An 18,948-nucleotide genomic window follows, 5' to 3' on the forward strand; every position below is an offset into this window, starting at 1 on the left:
TACCCTAAAATATGCTATAATTAATTTGATGTCATTGCTATAATTAAGGGATATTATTAAAGTAAAATTAAAATGGCATCCTTGATCGTGTACTGATGGATTAATCACAGTCAATGTAATGGATTAATCACAGCCATTCGATGAAGCATTTTAAAGGGGTGAGATTATTTCTCTATTATTTGCAAATATTTATTTTCTTGTAGAACTTTCCCATATATATAGGGGGGCGCTCCAGTGAGACCCCCTATTTTTCGTGTAACATGAGTACAATGAATAAGACATATAATACTAATGAACAAAATGTATATCTAATGAACAAGATGTATATACTGATGAAAAATAAAATTTAAAAAAATCATAATGAATAAGACATATATACTGATGAACAGGGCCATATATACTGATGAACAATGCAGTATATACTGACGAATAACAAAATTTAAAATATTCTGCTCCCTCCAGGATTCGAACCCTGCGAAAAAAAATCACCCTCCAGATACAATATCAGCCATAGGATTGATAAAATAAACGCACCAGATCGTGCCCTAGATCTCACTAAAATTAGGGGGTCTCATTGGAGAGTTCAATGGAGACCACTCCCCTATATAGAGAATAAAGACCAAATCTGATTCATTGATCTAACTTAATCTAATGGTGGTAATTTAATTGATTAAATTTATTAATTTTTATTTATTTTATAATCAAAAGGATAAGCATGTCATTTTCTATTTAACCCTAATCTCACTCCTCCAACCTCTCTCTCTCTCTCTCCCTCGACATGCCTCTTGCTCCCTGACAGCAGCAGCGGCCGTCCAGCCCCCACCAGATCTGGCGCATGATTCCTTTTTCGACCGGCAGAAACGGTCGCCGTCGCCGCCACCGTGACAGGCAGCAACAGTCGGCAGGCCGCCGCCTCCCCTGCTTCCCTCTGTCTGGCTTGACTACAGCCATTCTCCAATATTCATCTCTAAATCCTTCATCCCCGCCACCTTCCCAATCGCCTCCATCTCTCCTGCTGCTGCTCCGCCGCCTCCCCAATCGCCTCCATCTCTCCTCATGTTGCTCCGTCGCCTCCTCCTCTGCTCCGCCTCCCCAATCGTCGTGGGCGCCTCCTCCTCTGCTCCGCTAGTTCATGCACTCATCTGTACTTCGATCGGCGGCAGCAACGACCGCAAATCCGCCCAGCCGCCGCCTCCCTTTTTCAGATCTTACATTGCCGTCGCCGCCCTTGCTCCTCCGGTGAGGACGCCGCCTATCGCCCTTGTTCATCGATTTTTTCCATGTGTTCATCGATATTTTTGTACTGTTTTCGTAGAAAAATATAATGAACATGATAATGTTCATTGTCATGTTTTGTAGTGTGTTTGTAGAAAAAAAATAAATGTTCATCGATTTTTTTGTACTGTGTTCGTTGAAAAATAAATGAACATGATAATGTTCGTAGAAAAACAAATAAACATACTAATGTTCATCAATATGTTCATAGGAAAACAAAAATGAACATACTAATGTTCACCTATTATGTTCATTGACGGATCTGGTCCCAGAATTGGAAGAGAGTAATTTTTGGGATTTGTTCAACCAGATGCCATAATTCGTGGATTTGAGTGGACGTTTTTGCCCTTTTTGGATTAAATAAATGTAATTAACCATTATTTAATTACATGAAAAATCAAATCAGGAAATAATCTGGATCATTGATTGGATTGAGATGAATGGCCTTGATTTGGTCTTCATTCTCTATATAAGAAATGGTCTCCATTGAATGCGACCCTATATATATATATATATATATATATATATATATATATATATATAGGGGAGGGCTACAATAAGTATACTTCTTAAGATATAAAATAAAAATCATTTTCAGCCCTTAGATCATCAAGATCTACGGTTGATTCATCATCCTGTTGGATGAAGTTATGGTCCAGAGTTCGAATATCAAATGTAGCAAAAATTTATTTCCCACAATTCATACCTTTATACAACGAATTCATACGTGTTCTACATAAAATTCATACATTTTTCCTAGTTCTTATTTCTTATTTTAAGGGGTGCTCTCATGGTAGCTCTTCCCTATATAACAAGTCAATAATTTTTTTCCAAAATTATTGACTTGTTCATTAAAAATATTGATTTGTTCAACATTTCTTTATTTCGCAAAATATTTAATTTCTCGATGGAACCTTTCTCTCTCTCTCTCTACACACACACACACACACACATATATATATATATATATATATATATATATATATATATAGGGGCACACTCCAGTGAGACCCCCTATTTTTCGTGTAACATGAGCACAATGAATAAGACATATAATACTAATGAACAAGACGTATATCTAACGAACAAGATGTATATACTAATGAAAAATAAAATTTAAAAAATTGGTAATGAATAAGACATATATACTGATGAACAAGGCGGTATATACTGATGAACAATGCAATATATACTGATGAATAACAAAATTTAAAATATTCTGCTCCCTCCAGGATTCGAACCCTGCGAAAAAAAATCACCCTCCAGATACAATATCAGCCATAGGATTGATGAAATAAACGCACCAGATCGTGCCCTAGATCTCACTAATATTATATATATATAATATAGGGTGTGATTCTAGAGAGAACTACATTATTTGTGAGAACGTGAGAACCATCAAATCTAATGCAATCACTGTAAAACTTAATGCATTCGTTGTTAAAATTAATGCACTCAAAAAAATAAAAATAAAATTGCTCCCTTCAGGATTCGAACTCAGGATCTGCATTCATCCAACAAGATGATGCATCCACCATAGATCTTGATGATCGAATGGCTAAAAATGGTTCTCCGTTCTTCTTTTATTTAGTGGTTCTTTCTTGAACCTCTCCCTATATAGGGGAGTGTTCCAATGAGATCCCCTTATATGTGGTGAGATCTTAGATTGATTTGTAAGTGTTGATTTAATATATTTTATGACTGATATTTGTTTGGAGGGAGGAAAATTTTACCATGGTTCGAATCTTGGAGGGAGCAAAAATTTTACTAATTTTTTGAATATCGTAACAACACTAAATACCGTCTTATTCAACATTATATACTGTCTTATTCATTAATCTCACGAAATATAACAATCTCACTAGAACCTACCCCTATATATATAGGGTGTGGTTCTGTAGTTCTAGAGAGAACTACATTATTTGTGAGAACGTGAGAACCATCAAATCTAATGCATCCACTGTAAAAATTAATGCATTCGCTGTTAAAATTAATGCACTCAAAAAAATAAAAAAAATTGCTCCCTTCAGGATTCGAACCCAAGATCTGCATTCATCCAACAAGATGATGCATCCACCGTAGATCTTGATGATCGAATGACTGAAAATGGTTCTCCGTTATTATTTTATTTAGTGGTTCTTTCTTGAACCTCTCCCTATATATATATATATACACACACACGACAAGGACTATAAGATATCATTCGTTTCAACTAACATATCTGTTCAATTTTTTATATATACATTTTTTGATAAAATTCAAGCTCTAGAAAATAATCTAAATACTTATGACTTACATTTCATTTTATTAAAGCTCACTCAAAATATTCAATTATAAATGGGTTATTGGCTTCAAAATACATGAACTTTAGGCATTTATTTGGTTTTTCCCATCAACTTTCAAAGTTATCAAATAATACATCAACTTTAAGGTTTGTTGGAAATTGACACCATCCAAGTTTTGAATATTCAAAAAATCACCCCATTCAAAAAATTTATTGTGCAAATACCCCACTTGATCAATAAATTGCTAATTGCCTTGTTAAAATAATTCTTTATTTTATAACACCCACGGCCACGCTTGCCACAAAATGGTATCAGAGCGGATTTTTATAGAGGAATTATATTATATTTAATTTATTTTGTAATAAACCCAAAACTGGGAGGAGACTCCATTAAAATTATAAATCCGGACGAGTGTCCGAGATGTATTGTATATAGGAATTCTCTTCAAAATTTAGAGAGAGAAACTACTCGTCTATTAGACGACCTCAACTGGAATAATAAAGACCTCGTAACGAACATTCGTCGAGGAGAAGATGGAGAGATTATTCATGATATCCTCACGAGTATTTAGTTCTACCATGAACGCCTTATAGAAATCGCCGAGACCAGAACGGTAATTGAACGAGTAAAAGATGGCGCCCATCAGTCACACGACTAATGGAGCAGAAGGACAAAGCTGGAACAGCCTATCCAGCTTATCAAAAGATGGAGCCAAACTCTTCCGACAATGTCAACTTGCAGGAGATTCAGAGAACGGTGGAATATTATGGCAACAAGCTATATGATCTACCGATGGAGATGAGCCAAATATCACTCAAACAAGAGGAAATCCTAAAACTCTTGCGTGATATTCAGGAAAAAATGGAGGATATAGAAAGGCGAAAATCATGCTCTGGAAAAATCCGGAATACATGGTCCAAAGACCCAACTTATCCGCTACCATTTAATGCAGCCGGAGGACATAATTCGAATCGTGAAAGGAAAAACCTATGAATAACCCTAATCGAATCGGATTAGAGGATCTACAAGAGTTAGCAGAATCATTTGCTAACCTAAATATGGTGGATCTAAAGATGAACCAAGGAGGTGAGCTGCCCAAAGCAGAGCACCCACAAGAAAATCGTCCAGGAAAGGTGAGGCTCGTGAAGAATCGAACCATTATCAACAAACCAGAAGATACCGACCCAAGGTGCAGGACACTCCTGTAAGGAAGGCCACACTTGAACCAATCCACCTATACGGATTCATTCTCAACCTCGATGAAGCAAACTTTAAAGATTGGGAAGTTCTCATCGATGACTGGGCTTCAGCTATGAAGGTCGTGATTGCCACGATAGAATATGATAGAAATGAATTTATCAAAATCTTCGAGGCAAGTTTTGCTGGAATAGCAAAACAATTCTAGGATAAGGCATCAACGGAGGCTAAGAATGAGTTGTTCACCAAATAATCAGCTCTGAAAATCCTTGAAAATACCGCCCACCAGATTAAAATCCATTTTCTTGGAATGGGTTTCTTTGAAGCATCAGGAGAAGAGAAACGTAAAAAATATCGACAAACACTTTACAATCTAAGATTGGTAGTGTTGGAGCCAAAAGCTCTTGATGAATTCTTGCGCCTATATGCCCTATATATCCATATGAGGTTAGTTGATGATCAGACAGCCAGGGACCTCTTTTTCACAAAGTTTCCGAGTCCATGGAGGGAAATGCTCATCAACGAGTACGTATCACAGGGAGAATATCCACTTGATAGTGCATCAAGAAGGATGTCATATGTTCACAAGAAGCTGTCCGAATGGTGCCAGAAGGCGGCGGACCAGAGAAATCTCAAGAAATTGAGAAGGCTCAATAAAGAATCTCCATTGATGTGCAACAATCTTGACCTTCCAACAGAGGTTGGGGCTAAATTTTTGTATCAACGAAGGAGAAAGAAGAAACATAGGTATCAACCCTATAAAAGAGAACCAAGAACAAGACAGAGTTTTTGGAAGCCAAGAACGATGTGGACCCGATAGAAGGCACGCTCCTACAAATCAGGTAAACGGAGCGGACCATCAAGGAGCCGATTCTCTTTTCAAAAAAGAACTCCGGCAAGGAAAACTTTCAGGCATACCCAAGCCAAAGCAAATGAAAGTTTTGAAGATTGCAACTGCAGGATGTGCAGTGCAAAAGGGCATATTTCTACCAATTGCCCTGACAACAAGAAAAGAGGGATAAGGAAATTCGAATCCACACCGGATATCGAAGACGCCCTCTATAACCAAGAACTGATACCCGTGTATAAGTTCAAAGATATATCCTCTGATGAGAGTATATACGAGCAGGAAGAAGTCTTTAGTTCTAAAGATTCGGACATAACTGATGGATCATCCGGAGACGAGCCAGACTAAAGAGGACGAGGTTATCCACTTCCAAAAGGATGATCAGGATGGATATACCAGTCATTCTCTGATCCTGCAGCAAAAGGTGGTGGAGAAACTCGTGGATAAAATCAAGAACAAAACCATGGATATACAAACGTTCCAAGGGTTTTCAAGAGGAAGATTGGATCAAGTTCTACAAAGCTTGAGTCCATTCAAAAGGAAGCATCATGTCTTCTTCGGCACAACGAGTCGGGAGTTGGCGCTTCCAATAGAAATGACGAACAACCAAGTAGAGATCCAATTAATTCCAGCCGAAGATGTGCGGAGGGATCTCTTAAAAATGAACCCAGAAGTCGCTAAGGCGATAAAATGGATTCATATTGGAGCAATCCAGTTGGTGATCAAGTCCTCACTTTCACTAGGGACAGATACACCAATTGATATTGCAATTTGTGACAAGAGGATTACAAATTCGAGAGATGCAGTGATGAGAGTTTTCTCAGGAAATCTTTACGCCAAGAAGATTGTAACCAAATTGTACCCACAGATCGCTTATAATCTTCAAGATTCAGCCTTCAGTCGAGCCCTGACACTCTATCAGGACTACAAGAGGAAGGATCTATTAACGGGAGAAAATAGACCATACTCGATTACATATCAAGTATCATATGCCCTATCAAATCCCCACCACACGAATTTATTTCTAGGGAAGAATTTTACCAGATATATTCAAGGAGGTGGCCAAGGCAATTAGCCCTGACCGAGTCGAAATCCCACAAATAAGGGAAATTAACATCCAAGTCGGAGACAAGCAGGTGCTGAAACATAATCAAAGTCTCAGATTGGGAGCACCGAGGCTATCATTCCAAGGAGATACGCTAATCTCAAGGCCTTTAGAAAGAAGTTTCTCTCATTCCTACGAGAGATAGGCGATCCAGGAAACACCAGCTTAAGGCATAAGAGTGAAACTCAAATGCCCAGAAGGATGGAGAAGTGTTTCCACAAAGTTTGATACAACCGAAAGGAAAAATCAGTTTCATTGCAACAAGTTGTATTATTTGGCAAATCCAGAAAGCAATCGATACATCAGATTTCTGGAGATTGGAGGCTTTGAGATCCAGATCGAGGGCAAAGCCGGACAAGAAGCTGACGTCCTGATCTTAGGACGAAATTTCCTTGATAATTATAAATCATGGTCAAGGAAAACAAGTGGGGTGGAGATCACAATCGGCGAGAAGAGATTGCTGATCAAAAGACGAGTCCATTCTCGATCTACATCTGTGTGGGGATGTTATATGAGAAGTTCAAGGCATAATATTTTACTGCTTATATTGATTCAGGAGCAGGAATCTGTACAGCAAAACGAGGAGTCTTTCCAACAGACGTTGAAGAAGAACTACCTCGAATTGCGGGAAGGGACTTCTCAAAAAAAAATTTACTCTTATCAAAAGGAGTAAAACAGACAGAAATATTGATCGGCGGAGCAGGACAAACACCTTGGTACAAGGTCAAGACTCCACCCAGCTATCTCCATGATACATGAGCAGATATTTTGTTCGGAAATAATTTTCTGCAAACCTTCAAAAGGTATACACAGGACAATGAAGCCAGGAGGCTTGTGTTCACAATCAATTGTGACCACAAAATCATTGTGCAAAGGCTCGAAGGAGCTTTTAATCGCTCGATGCCAGTCAATTTTCGCAGCAAGCGTGGTGATGATGGCAGACTCCGGAGACCACAAATGAAGGATCAACGGAGATTCTTCTACTCAAATGCAGAGCCGAGGTATTTCCAGATCTCTCCGAGAAAGAAACATAAATTCTCAAAGTTTCCTTGATATCACACAAAGATATTAGGGAAGAAGAACATGTGTCCATAGCTGACGTCAAAAGGAGAATCCAGAAGTGCTATCACGAGGATCCTTTGGCATGGTGGGACAAGAACCAACTCAAAGATACATTGAAAGTTAAAACTGGAACTGAGCATGAGTTCGTAAGGTTCAGACCTATCCTGATTAACACACAAGATCAGCAGGATATGAGGAGCATAATAAAGGAACACCTTGATTTAAAGTTGATCGAACTAGGGAACTCTCCTTACAGCAGTCCTGGATTTATGGTGAGAAATCATGGGGAGATCAAACGAGGAAAGCCGAGATTGGTCATTAATTACAAAGGAATTAATGACATTCTTGAGTTCGATGGATATTTCATCCCGAGTAGAGAACACCTTATCAACTGCATCAGAAGTGCAAAGGTATTCTCAAAGTTTGACTGCAAATCTGGATTTTACCAGATTCGTATGGAGGAGGGGAGTAAGAAGTTCACAACTTTCTCAGCTCCACAAGGACACTATGTCTGGAATGTCATGCTAATGGGGCTAGCCAACGCGCCTCAGATATTCCAAAGGAAGATGGATAATCTTTTTAAGGATTATTCTTCATTCATGTTTGTTTATATTGATGACATTCTTATTGCATAAAAAAACATTCATGAACATGTCAGACATCTGGAAATCTTTGTGGAGGTTTGTCAACAAGAAGGATTGGTGCTGTTTGAAAAGAAGGCAGTCGTGACAACCCAGAAGATGGAGTTTCTGAGAATCGAGATCGATGAGTCTGGGATAATTCTACAAGATCATATTGTGGAAAAGGTCCAGAAATTTCTAGAGGATCTCAAGGAGAAAAAGCAGCTCCAAAGCTTTCTTGGAGTTGTTAACTTTACAAGGATGTTCATCAAAAACTTTGCAGAGCATAGGAAAATTTTCAGTCCTCTACTGAAGAAAGATGTTACATTCGTATGGAAGGAGGAACATCGCGAGGGTATGAAAAAGCTAAAAGAGATTTGTAAAAATCTCCCAAAGCTTTCAATACCACAAGATGAGGACGAACTAGTCCTATACATTGACGCAAGTGATTTTTGGTGGGTAGCCGTGCTCACTAAAATCACCCCTTATGGAGAGGAACCATGCAGATACTGTAGTGGTCTCTTTTCCGACAGTGAGGCTGTGCGATGGCACATCAACGAGAAAGAATTCTATGCAGTCAGAAAGGCGTTCAAGAAATGGCCGCTATTCTTACTTGCAAAGAAATTCATTCTGAAAGTCGATAACACTAACGTTAAGGCTTTCTTAACCAAGAAAATTGAATCTAAACCTGAAAAGGTTAGACTACTTAGATGACAAGTTGAATGTCAATATTATGATTTTGTATTGTCATTCTGAATCTGATGATAATATTTTTGCAGATTTCCTAACAAGGGATGGAGCCAACTGAGGTTGACGCCATCATTATAAACCAGAGGCAGCTCCAAGAAAACATGGAGATACTACAACAGGAATGGCAAGAGTGTGTACTCCATGTCAAACAAGCTGGAAGGATACAGGCTGATGAAGCCAAAGTATCTGACCGCATACGAGAATGCCTTAAGAAGATGATAAATCTTCATAAAGCAACCCAAGGACCGCTCATTCGCGCAATCAGAGAACCTCTGATTAAAGAAGGTATTACTGTACAGGACGGATTACCTGTAGCAGGGGATTCGAGTACCCCTAGCACGAGCTCTGAGGTTATGGCTTCCAAGCCAAAGACTCAAGAGAAAAATGATGTTAAGGGTTGATTTGATATGTGTGTGCTGCTTGTGCTTGGAGGGAAGAAAGGTGCAATAAATCCCATCATATTTTTTCATGTTCATAGGTAAAATATGTTATATGAGGATGGTTGAGTCGGGTCGGTTTGGGGACGATGGTTAGGCCGGAGTTCTGGAAATTGATCTTCCCGTTCCTCTTTCCTTTCCTTTTTTGTTTTCGTTTTAGACGAGTACTCTTTGTTCCTTCTACGGTTTTTCCTACCGGGTTTTCCGTAAAAGGGTTTCAATAAGACTCGACCCTTAGTCTGCTTCTTTTGTGCTTTCAAGCGTTTCTTAGGTTTTCTTTTCATTTATATATAATCGCATTATAATAATGTGTTATATGAGGATGGATATATTTCATCTTTTACTCTATCATGTTTCGGCTTGGGACTTCGGAATTTGCTTCTTCTTTTTTTTTTTTTTTTGGAGGGGGAGATAGAAGTTGACCTTTAAGCATCAAAATCATCATAATCAGATTGAATTGGTGGAAGTGTCTAAAATTAGTTTCTTACAATTACCTTCTGAGTTGAGAGAATTGTTTGACTAAATATTAGTAAAAATATGTTTAGTTAACATCTTTTACTTTAAAACAAATTTATTTAATGCTTTATTTTAGTGAAAAAAAAATCATGAAATAAAAAATGTATTGAATAATTACAAATATTTATATATTTTCATTTATTCCCGTCGATTTTCAACGGGTTACCGACTAGTATGGTATCTAAAAGAAAAGAGTTGGAAATAGGCTAGTTAATTTTTCATAATTAAATAAGATGAACTAGAAAATATGTAATAAGATTAAAGTGCATGTCACGGTGGTTCAATCATGAGTACTTCTTTTTGTTCCGTATTTGATTGGGCTTAATTTACATCTGAACGCAGAAATTTTGTGTTTGCTTGAGCTTTATAAGATTAAAAAATGAGGCAAAATTTAAAGTGCCCTTTCTCTTATGAATAATTTGAAAAATGCCCACCCTTATCATGCAAAGCACTACATGCCCTAAATAAGTGAAGAACCGAAAATGCCCTTTGAATGTGATGGATGTGCATTGTTTTCCGCAAAAGTTCTTACACATCTATGACAAAAGTTGTTAAAGTGTAAGAAAAACATCAATTCATCAATTTAAACATTGAAATCGGTCAAATATGTGTTGGAACATGTGAAATACTGACAGAGAAAATAATATTTATTTATTTTTGAATTAAAATCGAAGGTTTTACAAGTAAATCGTAGGCTAATTAATCAATGGAAAATAAATACTAAAAATTAACACAATCGATATTAGCACTCAAAACACACATTGGAAAAAAAAAACAAGCGTCCGACCGTAAAAAACAAGTATCCGACCGTACATAAGGTTTTTTCGGGCGGACACATATATGTTCCGGTCGGATAGATGTTTTTTTGGTTTCTATGTGTGTTTTGAGTGCTAATATGGATTGTGTTAATTTTTTGTATTTATATTCCATCGATTAATTAGCCTTCAATTAAGGGACATAATTTTTTTTTTTTTAAATTGATGATAAACGACAAATATGATGTGAAATAGCTTTGTCAGTAAAGTATTCATGTCAAACACTCTAATTTCATTGAAATTCACGTGAAATGAAGGAATCTTTGTTTATATATGAGTGAATTCTCTCATTCTCTCATCCTCTCATCCGAACACTCAAAGTGAAAAAACACTCAAACTCATTAGAAATTCTAATATTTTCCAAGTGGTGAAGCTATTATTTGTGAATTCTCTCATCCGAACGTTTAAAGGTATGTCATTTTACGTTTGAAATGTAATTTAAGTTGGTTATTGTTTATTTTCAATGTTTTGTTTGATCCTATATGCTTATGTGAATTATTAGCATATTATAGCATACTATGATTTAAAGCCACGTTTGAAGGAAATACATGTGAATTAGAGCAAATTCTATCATGTTTTAAAGTATTAATTAGTAATTATTAGTTGCATTTTAGTTCTATACATATATATTGCTACATAACTCATGTTAATATGCTCGAAAATTATGTATCCGCCCGGACAAGTGTCCTCGAAAATGTGTCCGGCCGTGTGTAATTATATATCATGTAATACACGGCCGGACACATTTCCTCGGATACTTCCCCGGGCGGATAGATGTTTTTCGAGTGTATTAACATGTTATATGTTGTATTTTAACATTGTATTAAATTTACATCGTATATTTATTTATTTATTATTTTTTCTGTAGATGAATGAATATGGGAGATACTTTGTGGTTAATTATGGAGGTGCCTTCAATGGTTATGAGTACATCGGCGGCTCTTCTAAGAATTTGCATATTTTCGGAGACACAATGGCCAGTACGGTGTACATGATAAATTACCTGATGATGGAGAATTCATTGAGCACTAATTACAGCTTGTATTATTTGACGAAGAGATTAAATGGTAGGGTATACAGTAAAAATATTCTTGCCGATGACAATGATTTGCTTCAGTTGCTGGCGTCGCAGCCACATTTTCCTGAGATTTATGTTGTTGAAGACGATTACAGTGGAGGAGTGTATGTTCCTTCGTTCGATCTCCCTCAATCTTCCGGGTATGGAGGTGAATCCAATGCAACATTCGAAGGTGGGGACGGATTGGAAGCAATCCAAAGATATGCTTATTTAGACCTATCAGCCGGAGATTCACCGGCGCAACAAAGTGTTGAACCGTCGGTCACTTGGGGTAATGATCAGTCAACGGGTTGGCCTTCATGGGATGAGCCAAATCCGTACCAGTACGATCGCCTAACAACTGATCGTTGTTGGGGTCCAGCTGATGATCAATATACGTACGAGCCTCAGTTTGTGGAGGATGCTGGTAATGTAGATGAAGATTATGTTCCATCGTCTGAAGCCGAGACTGATACAAGCGCCTCTGAAGACTTGTCGGAGACAGAGAACGTGAGAAGGGCGGGGATTGAATATGCAGGTTGGCAGAATTTGCAGATCGACGAGGATGATGACGAACAGGTTCCTGGAGCAGATGAACTAACTAATTGGTTAGTACCGGTTATCCCGTTGGACGCCGCAGCGGCACTTGTGGATATTGAAGATTATCAGCTACTGCCTCGGGAGTTGTCAAAGAATATGTATTTCAATAGCAAAGATGATCTGATCGTTGCAATCGGTCTGTGGAACATGAAGCAGGGCAAGGAATTTTCTGTCAGCAAATCAGACAGCAGACGAGTCTACTTCAAATGCAAGCATTCAGATACGTGCCCCTTCAAGCTCCATGCATCGTCACAAGATGGAGCCATTTGGGGAGTGTATAAGTTCACTAATGAGCACTCATGCGACGGTGAGCTAGGGCGCGTAGCGCGAATAAAGGCCCCCGCAAAAGTCGTCGCAGCATATTTAGCACAGAAGATACACGACGATTGCGAGATCTTGAAGCCGAAGGCCATCCAGCTGGAGCTGCGACGTGAGTTTGGCGTACAGATCAAGTACGATGTTGCATTGCGAGCCCGTAATCGAGCCACTGAGATGGTTTATGGTCGACATGATCAGTCCTTCGAGATGCTGCCCAAGTACTTATACATGTTGAGACAATCCAATCCCGGTTCGATGGTGGAGTGGGAAGTTGACGATGATGGCCGATTCAAACACTTATTTGTTGCTCTTGCAGCTTCGGCTACCCCTTTCATGTTCAGCTTACGGCCAGTGATTGTCGTCGATGGCACACACTTGAAGGGCAAGAATAGGGGTATTTTGTTTGTTGCAGTGACGAAGGACGGCAACGAGAGTTTGTTCCCACTCGCGTATGGTGTTGGCCCGAAAGAAAACGATGAATCGTGGACTTATTTCATGTCACGCATTCGACGTGTTTATGGCCAAGCCAATGAACTTTTGATTGTCTCTGATCAGCATATCTCCATTGCCAATGCTATCAGGAATGAGTTACCAAATGCAACCCACGGCCTATGCTACTACCATTTGCAAAATAACCTGAAGCATTACGGTAAGGCAGTGGTCGAGGTGTATCGACAAGCTGCATTTGCGTACGAGAAGTCCGACTTCAACAGGGCTATGAACGCCCTGAAGTTTATGAAGAGAGCTACGTACGATAAACTAATGGGGATTGGGCCGGAGAAGTGGGCTCGTTCGATGTGTCCTATGCCTGTGCGACGCTACAGTTTTATGACATCAAATGCTGCTGAAGCTTTTAATTCCAGATTGTTGTGGGCAAGAAGACTTCCTATATGCTCGATGTTAGAGGCAATCAGAATTGTTATTGAGAAATGGTTCAGCGAGCGACTAAGGGCTGCACAACAAATCGAGCAAGGCTTGACTGCTGAGGCTGGTAAAATGGTAGCTATTGAAGTCCAAAAAAGTCGTCGATACACTGCACAAAGGTTGAGTGGCATGAAGTATAAGGTGCAAACTGCTGACAGAAGCTTCAAGGTGGATCTGGAGAAGAAAAAATGCGAATGTCGAGTATTTCAGCTAGACCAACTGCCATGTTCTCATTCAATCGCTGCAATAAGGTACGATCATGAAATGATTACTGTCGGGTTCATTGAAATGTAAATATGTTCTAATGTTCGTTATATTGATTACTATCGAGTTTGTTTGTTTTTATAGTGAAGCCGGTGATACGATCGCGGAGTATGTAGACTCGTACTACACGAATGACTTTCTTATCGATACTTACTCTCGCGAAGTTAATAATCTCCCGCCGAGACGCTAGTGGTTGGTTCCCGAGCACATCGCTGAGCAGGTTGTATTACCTCTGATTGTAAAAGGTCAAGCGGGGCGCCCAAAAGAAGGTAGACATCGAGGTGGTGGTGAAGGCACCAGCACACAAGCCGATGAGTCTTCTAGTATCAGGCGTCGTAAACCAAAGAAGTGCAGCATCTGCCATGAAGAAGGACACAGCAAGAGAACGTGCGCTGGCAGGGCGACTGAGCCCAAGGAGTAGTGGGATGTATTTGTGTGCTGTAACAGTTAATGATATTGATTGAAGTATCTTATTATTCGATAAGCTGGAATGATTTACAGGAAATAATGCTCGTTAAATAACCAAATAGAAGCACACATTAATGTAACAATATACAAAACTATGCAGAACCAAGTCTAGTGATACGGGCTTTCCTAGTTTCACACAACGAAAATATAGATCTAGCAATCTTGGCCCTGTATGCCGCCACGTTGTGGTTACCCCACTCAATGGATGGAGAGCCAGATATCAGTCGTTCTGCATACATGCAGACGAAAGGCCCGCAGCTGACAGAGTCCTGCTGGTGAAACTGAACCTCCGCTGGAGCAAACACCGCCGTCATAAGTGGGTACTTCTCCTTTGCCACTGTCGAATCAATGGATGTGTCGTCTAGCCACCTCGCCAACTGAAGGACAATTGGCAACAATCTCAGTAAAGGCAGTAGTTCACCAACTCGACCATCCTGCTGTCGAGGTGATAGCTTGTGGAATACTGGGTCATAGACCTCGCAAACCAATTCTCCTAACCGGATCCGACATAGGACAAAATGGTGGCCAATTATGACTGGCATGAGAACCTATGACAAACCACAATGAATTGATAAGAAACAACATATAAAGCACAAATGACTAATGACAAATAATTGTTTAACTGATTACATGTGTGGCATCCATCCATCCTATATGACCAGGAGGAAGTTCATGGCCCTTAACGGCTTTTCCACGTATTTGGCAGAGCCAGTCTATCCGGGGCTGCCAACCATCAGCTACTGCTCCATGCGTCAATATATGATACTCATCTGGAGTAAACTCACTTCTTGCCCACTTCTCCAATAGAGCGTCCCACTCGCCCTGGAGGTATATCTACAAATCAATAGAAGTAATTAATAATTTATATTCGCACCAATGAAAACATACAAATAATGAAAGTTTGCTTACAAACCAATCCGTGTCTAATATGATTGTGTTATTCATATCTACGTCATCCAGTAAATCTGCTGAAGCTCGAAGTCTATTTCTCAAGCTTAAGAAATACAAGTCAATATCCTGCAACAAAGTTAAAATCAATAAGTTAGTAGAAAGTAATTTAACAATGTTAAAATCAATAGATTATTTACCCCAGTTGTGAATTCCTGGCTGACATTATCCACCCGCGCGAAGTCGTCGTACTCCCGCAAACCACCACTTGCCTTGACATAAATCTCACGACCCCTACCCTCTCGACACCTAGCCATCCACTTCTCATAATGGTCACTGCAGACTTGTGTCACTGGACGTGGCATTTGGCTATTAACCCAAGGCGATCGCTGATAGTTCGACGGACGCCTCACCCTCTGACTGCGACGCGGGGGCTCTGCTGGCGGCTGCTCTGCCGGCGGCTGCTCTAGGTGCTGCAGCAGCAGTACCTGTGGCTGCTCTGCCTGTGGCTCAGGCTCCTCCGTCTGAGCCTGTCCTGCCGAACTGGACTGTCCCCACTCATGTGGTGCAATAGAAGTGAGCGGTTCAGCAAAGAATATCGGGGTCTCTGTTCTATACTGCGGCTTCAGGAATGGGGAAGACCAATGAGGGTAGACCTGGGTCGACCAGTCAAAAGTCTGCTCCGCCGGTGTGTAGTCGCCCTGAACAGACTGATTCATGGCCCGCCACTGCTCGTTGTAATCCTGGGTCTGGATACTGGATGGTTCCTCACCGCGGGGGTCGTCGTCGCAGGAACGTGAAACGCTTGGCCCTGAAGCGTCGGGCCCTGAAGCACTGGGTGGAGGAGACCGTCGCTGTGGAGGAGAACGTGGCTGGTAATCATCAGGGGACCGTCGCTGGTCATCATCATCAGGGGAGTCGGGCACTGGGAAATGTTTGCTCTTCTTGCACCTATCCTTTTTACCCTTGCCCTTCAGTTTATCCACGAATTTGCCGAAGGCCTTCTTAATCTCCTGACGGATCGTCTTCTTCACCCACTTACGGTCCACCTCACCCTCGCTGGGACTGGATACAGACCGAGATCCGCTCGACGATGAAGAAGTATGCGGCGCTGGGCTCTTGCCCGGATCTACTGAATGACGAGCCGGCTCGTGGGGTCGAGCATCCCTCACAGGGCCCCGAACACTGTGACTGCGAGTCATACGAGGTTGACTAGGTACATTCTCCTCGTCCCCGCGCTCCTCCACAACACGGGCTTCCGGTCTGCTGTGGAAATTGGACACCCCGAGCTAATGGGTTGTCGGGGGGCCTGAAGCTCACCGAGAGTTCGCCCGGTGTCAGCGCTGATATGAAGTAGTGACTCGACAGATCGTCATCATCGGGCTCCAGGGGCAGGACACCACCCTAGAAAGCAACAAAGATAATATATTAGAACATAAGTAAAACCAGTAACGGTGAAACACTAAATCTTAAATAACTGATTACCTGTCCCTCGAATAGATCGCGCAGACCGTGAAGCCGGGGCTTACCCCTGAAAGTCCATCTCAAACACCGAGGGTGCGCTGTCGGATCACCGCTAGATGCTGCGACCATGTGTCCGAGGCCCGGGACGCGCTCCAATGCCCAGACATATAAAGCCCACGAAGGACCGTAGAAGTGATACTTCTCACCCTTTCCTGTCTCTCTCGTATAATGACATAACATCTTATACGAATACGCGCCCCAGGGGAATCTATCAAATGTAGCCAGATCATCCACCAAAACCCAAAGCCACGGCTGTACCCGCGTATCCAACCCAAGAACAATGGTGTGAGCCACACACACGAGGACAGCACGAAGGTACAGGCTCCCATCCTCATCATCCACTCGACGATCCAAATCGCACACGCGTTTGATGAGCGACTGTATGGTCATGCTTCGCGTACCGCAGAATCGTTGGTATGCCTCCACGCGACTGCAGTCGTGCTGTAACGTCGCATCGAACCTCGATCCCCCGAAATTGAGCCCAGTCACTAATGCGTAGTCCGCAGGGGAAAATCTGACTCGTGCTCCGCACAGAAAGAAGCACATCTCATTTTCTTCTGACACAATCTGCCTCGATACAATCTGGTGTAATGCTTTATTGCTCTTCGCGCCGGGCCTCCAATCAGTGAAATGCCCAAAACATGATGCTCTAAATCTTCCCAATAAATCTGAATTGCACTGTTCGCCGACCACATTTAAAGTTTCAACCAGCTCCGGAAAATGTGAATCCCTATAGTAGGTGCTGATAGCAACCTCCGTCTGGTCTATAGTGTCGCGACGAAGATATGGGACATTCGCCTATTCATTTACAAAATGAATACCATATTAAATTCAGTAAAAAAATTAAAAAATAATACAAATAGGCATAATTAAATAACTACAATTTAATCAATACCAACCAATTTAATTAAACTGCAATTTAATACTAAATTCAGTAAAATTCAGTAATATTAAACTGCAATTAAATTCCGCAAAATATTAAAATTCAATAATTCAGTAAAATACTAAAATTCGAGAAAAATAGTCAAATTCAGTAAAATATTAAAATAGTAATTCAGTAAATTCAGTAATATTAAACTGCAATTAAATTCAGTAAAATTCAGCAATTTAATATTAAATTCAGTACAATTCGAGTAATTCAACAATTTAATATTAAATTCAGTAAAAATTCAGTAAAATATTAAACTGCAATTAATACCAAGCAATTTAATTAAATTCAGTAAAATATTAAAAAACTGCAATTTAATTAATACCAAGAAATAACAGTTTCATTAATTAATAATTCAACAATTATAATTAAATTAAATTCAGTAAAATAGTAATAATTAACGTAAACATACAGATAGACTGAAAAAAGTATTTTATACCTAAATAACAACTATCCGGCCGGCGAAGTGTCCGGTAAAATGAATCCGGCCGGGTACATTTCAGATTGAAACTGTCCCGGCCGGACTCATTATTCCGGGCATAGTGCCGGCCGGGTAGTTGTTCTATCGGCATAAAATACTTTAATTTATTAAATCGCACAAAGCCCACATACACAATGCAGTTATAATTACTTAAACAAATATTTCAGATTGAAACAAATTCAGTAATACCCAGCAAAACTCGCAATAATAATTACTTAACCAAATATAATTAAATTAAATTCAGTAAATTACTAACTGATTAATATAAACATACAAATAATTAAAATGGAATATTTTGTGCTAAAAAACGATCGCTCCGGCCGGTGAAGTTCCCGGAAAACTCAATCCGGCCGTATATTTCATTTAAATAATGAATTCGGCCGGACCGATTTATCCGGCCACTTCACCGGCCGGACCGATCGGTTTTTAGCATAAATTATTCTATTCTATTCAATTTCATGAAAATTAAAAATAAAAACCTGTGAAGAAGATGCCATTGATGAGTACGACGTGCTTCAATATTTTGAACTCTCTCGGTGGGTAAAAAAAAGTGAAGAAGCCGATATGTGTGGTGAGTAAAAAACTCT

The 18,948-nt window shown here is 40.0% G+C and overlaps 4 protein-coding genes across 4 annotated transcripts; 2 read left to right on the forward strand and 2 right to left on the reverse strand.

The window, feature by feature from the left end:
- The first annotated feature begins 5,923 nt into the window (after nucleotides 1-5,923).
- On the forward strand, nucleotides 5,924-7,083 carry LOC131026113 (uncharacterized). Its single transcript, XM_057955882.1, has 2 exons — nucleotides 5,924-6,451; nucleotides 6,997-7,083. Exons 1-2 carry the CDS (start codon nucleotides 5,924-5,926, stop codon nucleotides 7,081-7,083), a joined length of 615 nt encoding a protein of 204 aa, XP_057811865.1.
- A 6,556-nt stretch (nucleotides 7,084-13,639) lies between these two features.
- On the forward strand, nucleotides 13,640-14,435 carry LOC131024979 (uncharacterized). Its single transcript, XM_057954572.1, has 2 exons — nucleotides 13,640-14,059; nucleotides 14,157-14,435. The coding sequence occupies exons 1-2, from the start codon at nucleotides 13,647-13,649 to the stop codon at nucleotides 14,260-14,262; spliced, it is 519 nt and encodes a 172-aa protein (XP_057810555.1). The 5' UTR covers nucleotides 13,640-13,646; the 3' UTR covers nucleotides 14,263-14,435.
- A 188-nt stretch (nucleotides 14,436-14,623) lies between these two features.
- LOC131026114 (uncharacterized) lies at nucleotides 14,624-16,630 on the reverse strand. Its single transcript, XM_057955883.1, has 4 exons — nucleotides 15,629-16,630; nucleotides 15,450-15,557; nucleotides 15,171-15,374; nucleotides 14,624-15,088 (listed from the first exon to the last, which is right to left on the reverse strand). The coding sequence occupies exons 1-4, from the start codon at nucleotides 16,628-16,630 to the stop codon at nucleotides 14,633-14,635; spliced, it is 1,770 nt and encodes a 589-aa protein (XP_057811866.1). The 3' UTR covers nucleotides 14,624-14,632.
- A 10-nt stretch (nucleotides 16,631-16,640) lies between these two features.
- Nucleotides 16,641-18,945, reverse strand: LOC131026116 (uncharacterized). Its single transcript, XM_057955884.1, has 3 exons — nucleotides 18,841-18,945; nucleotides 16,914-17,750; nucleotides 16,641-16,832 (listed from the first exon to the last, which is right to left on the reverse strand). Exons 1-3 carry the CDS (start codon nucleotides 18,856-18,858, stop codon nucleotides 16,641-16,643), a joined length of 1,047 nt encoding a protein of 348 aa, XP_057811867.1. The 5' UTR covers nucleotides 18,859-18,945.
- Between the last annotated feature and the right edge of the window lie 3 nt (nucleotides 18,946-18,948).

The sequence above is a fragment of the Salvia miltiorrhiza genome, chromosome 5 (assembly GCF_028751815.1).
Source record: "Salvia miltiorrhiza cultivar Shanhuang (shh) chromosome 5, IMPLAD_Smil_shh, whole genome shotgun sequence".
NCBI lineage: Eukaryota > Viridiplantae > Streptophyta > Magnoliopsida > Lamiales > Lamiaceae > Salvia > Salvia miltiorrhiza.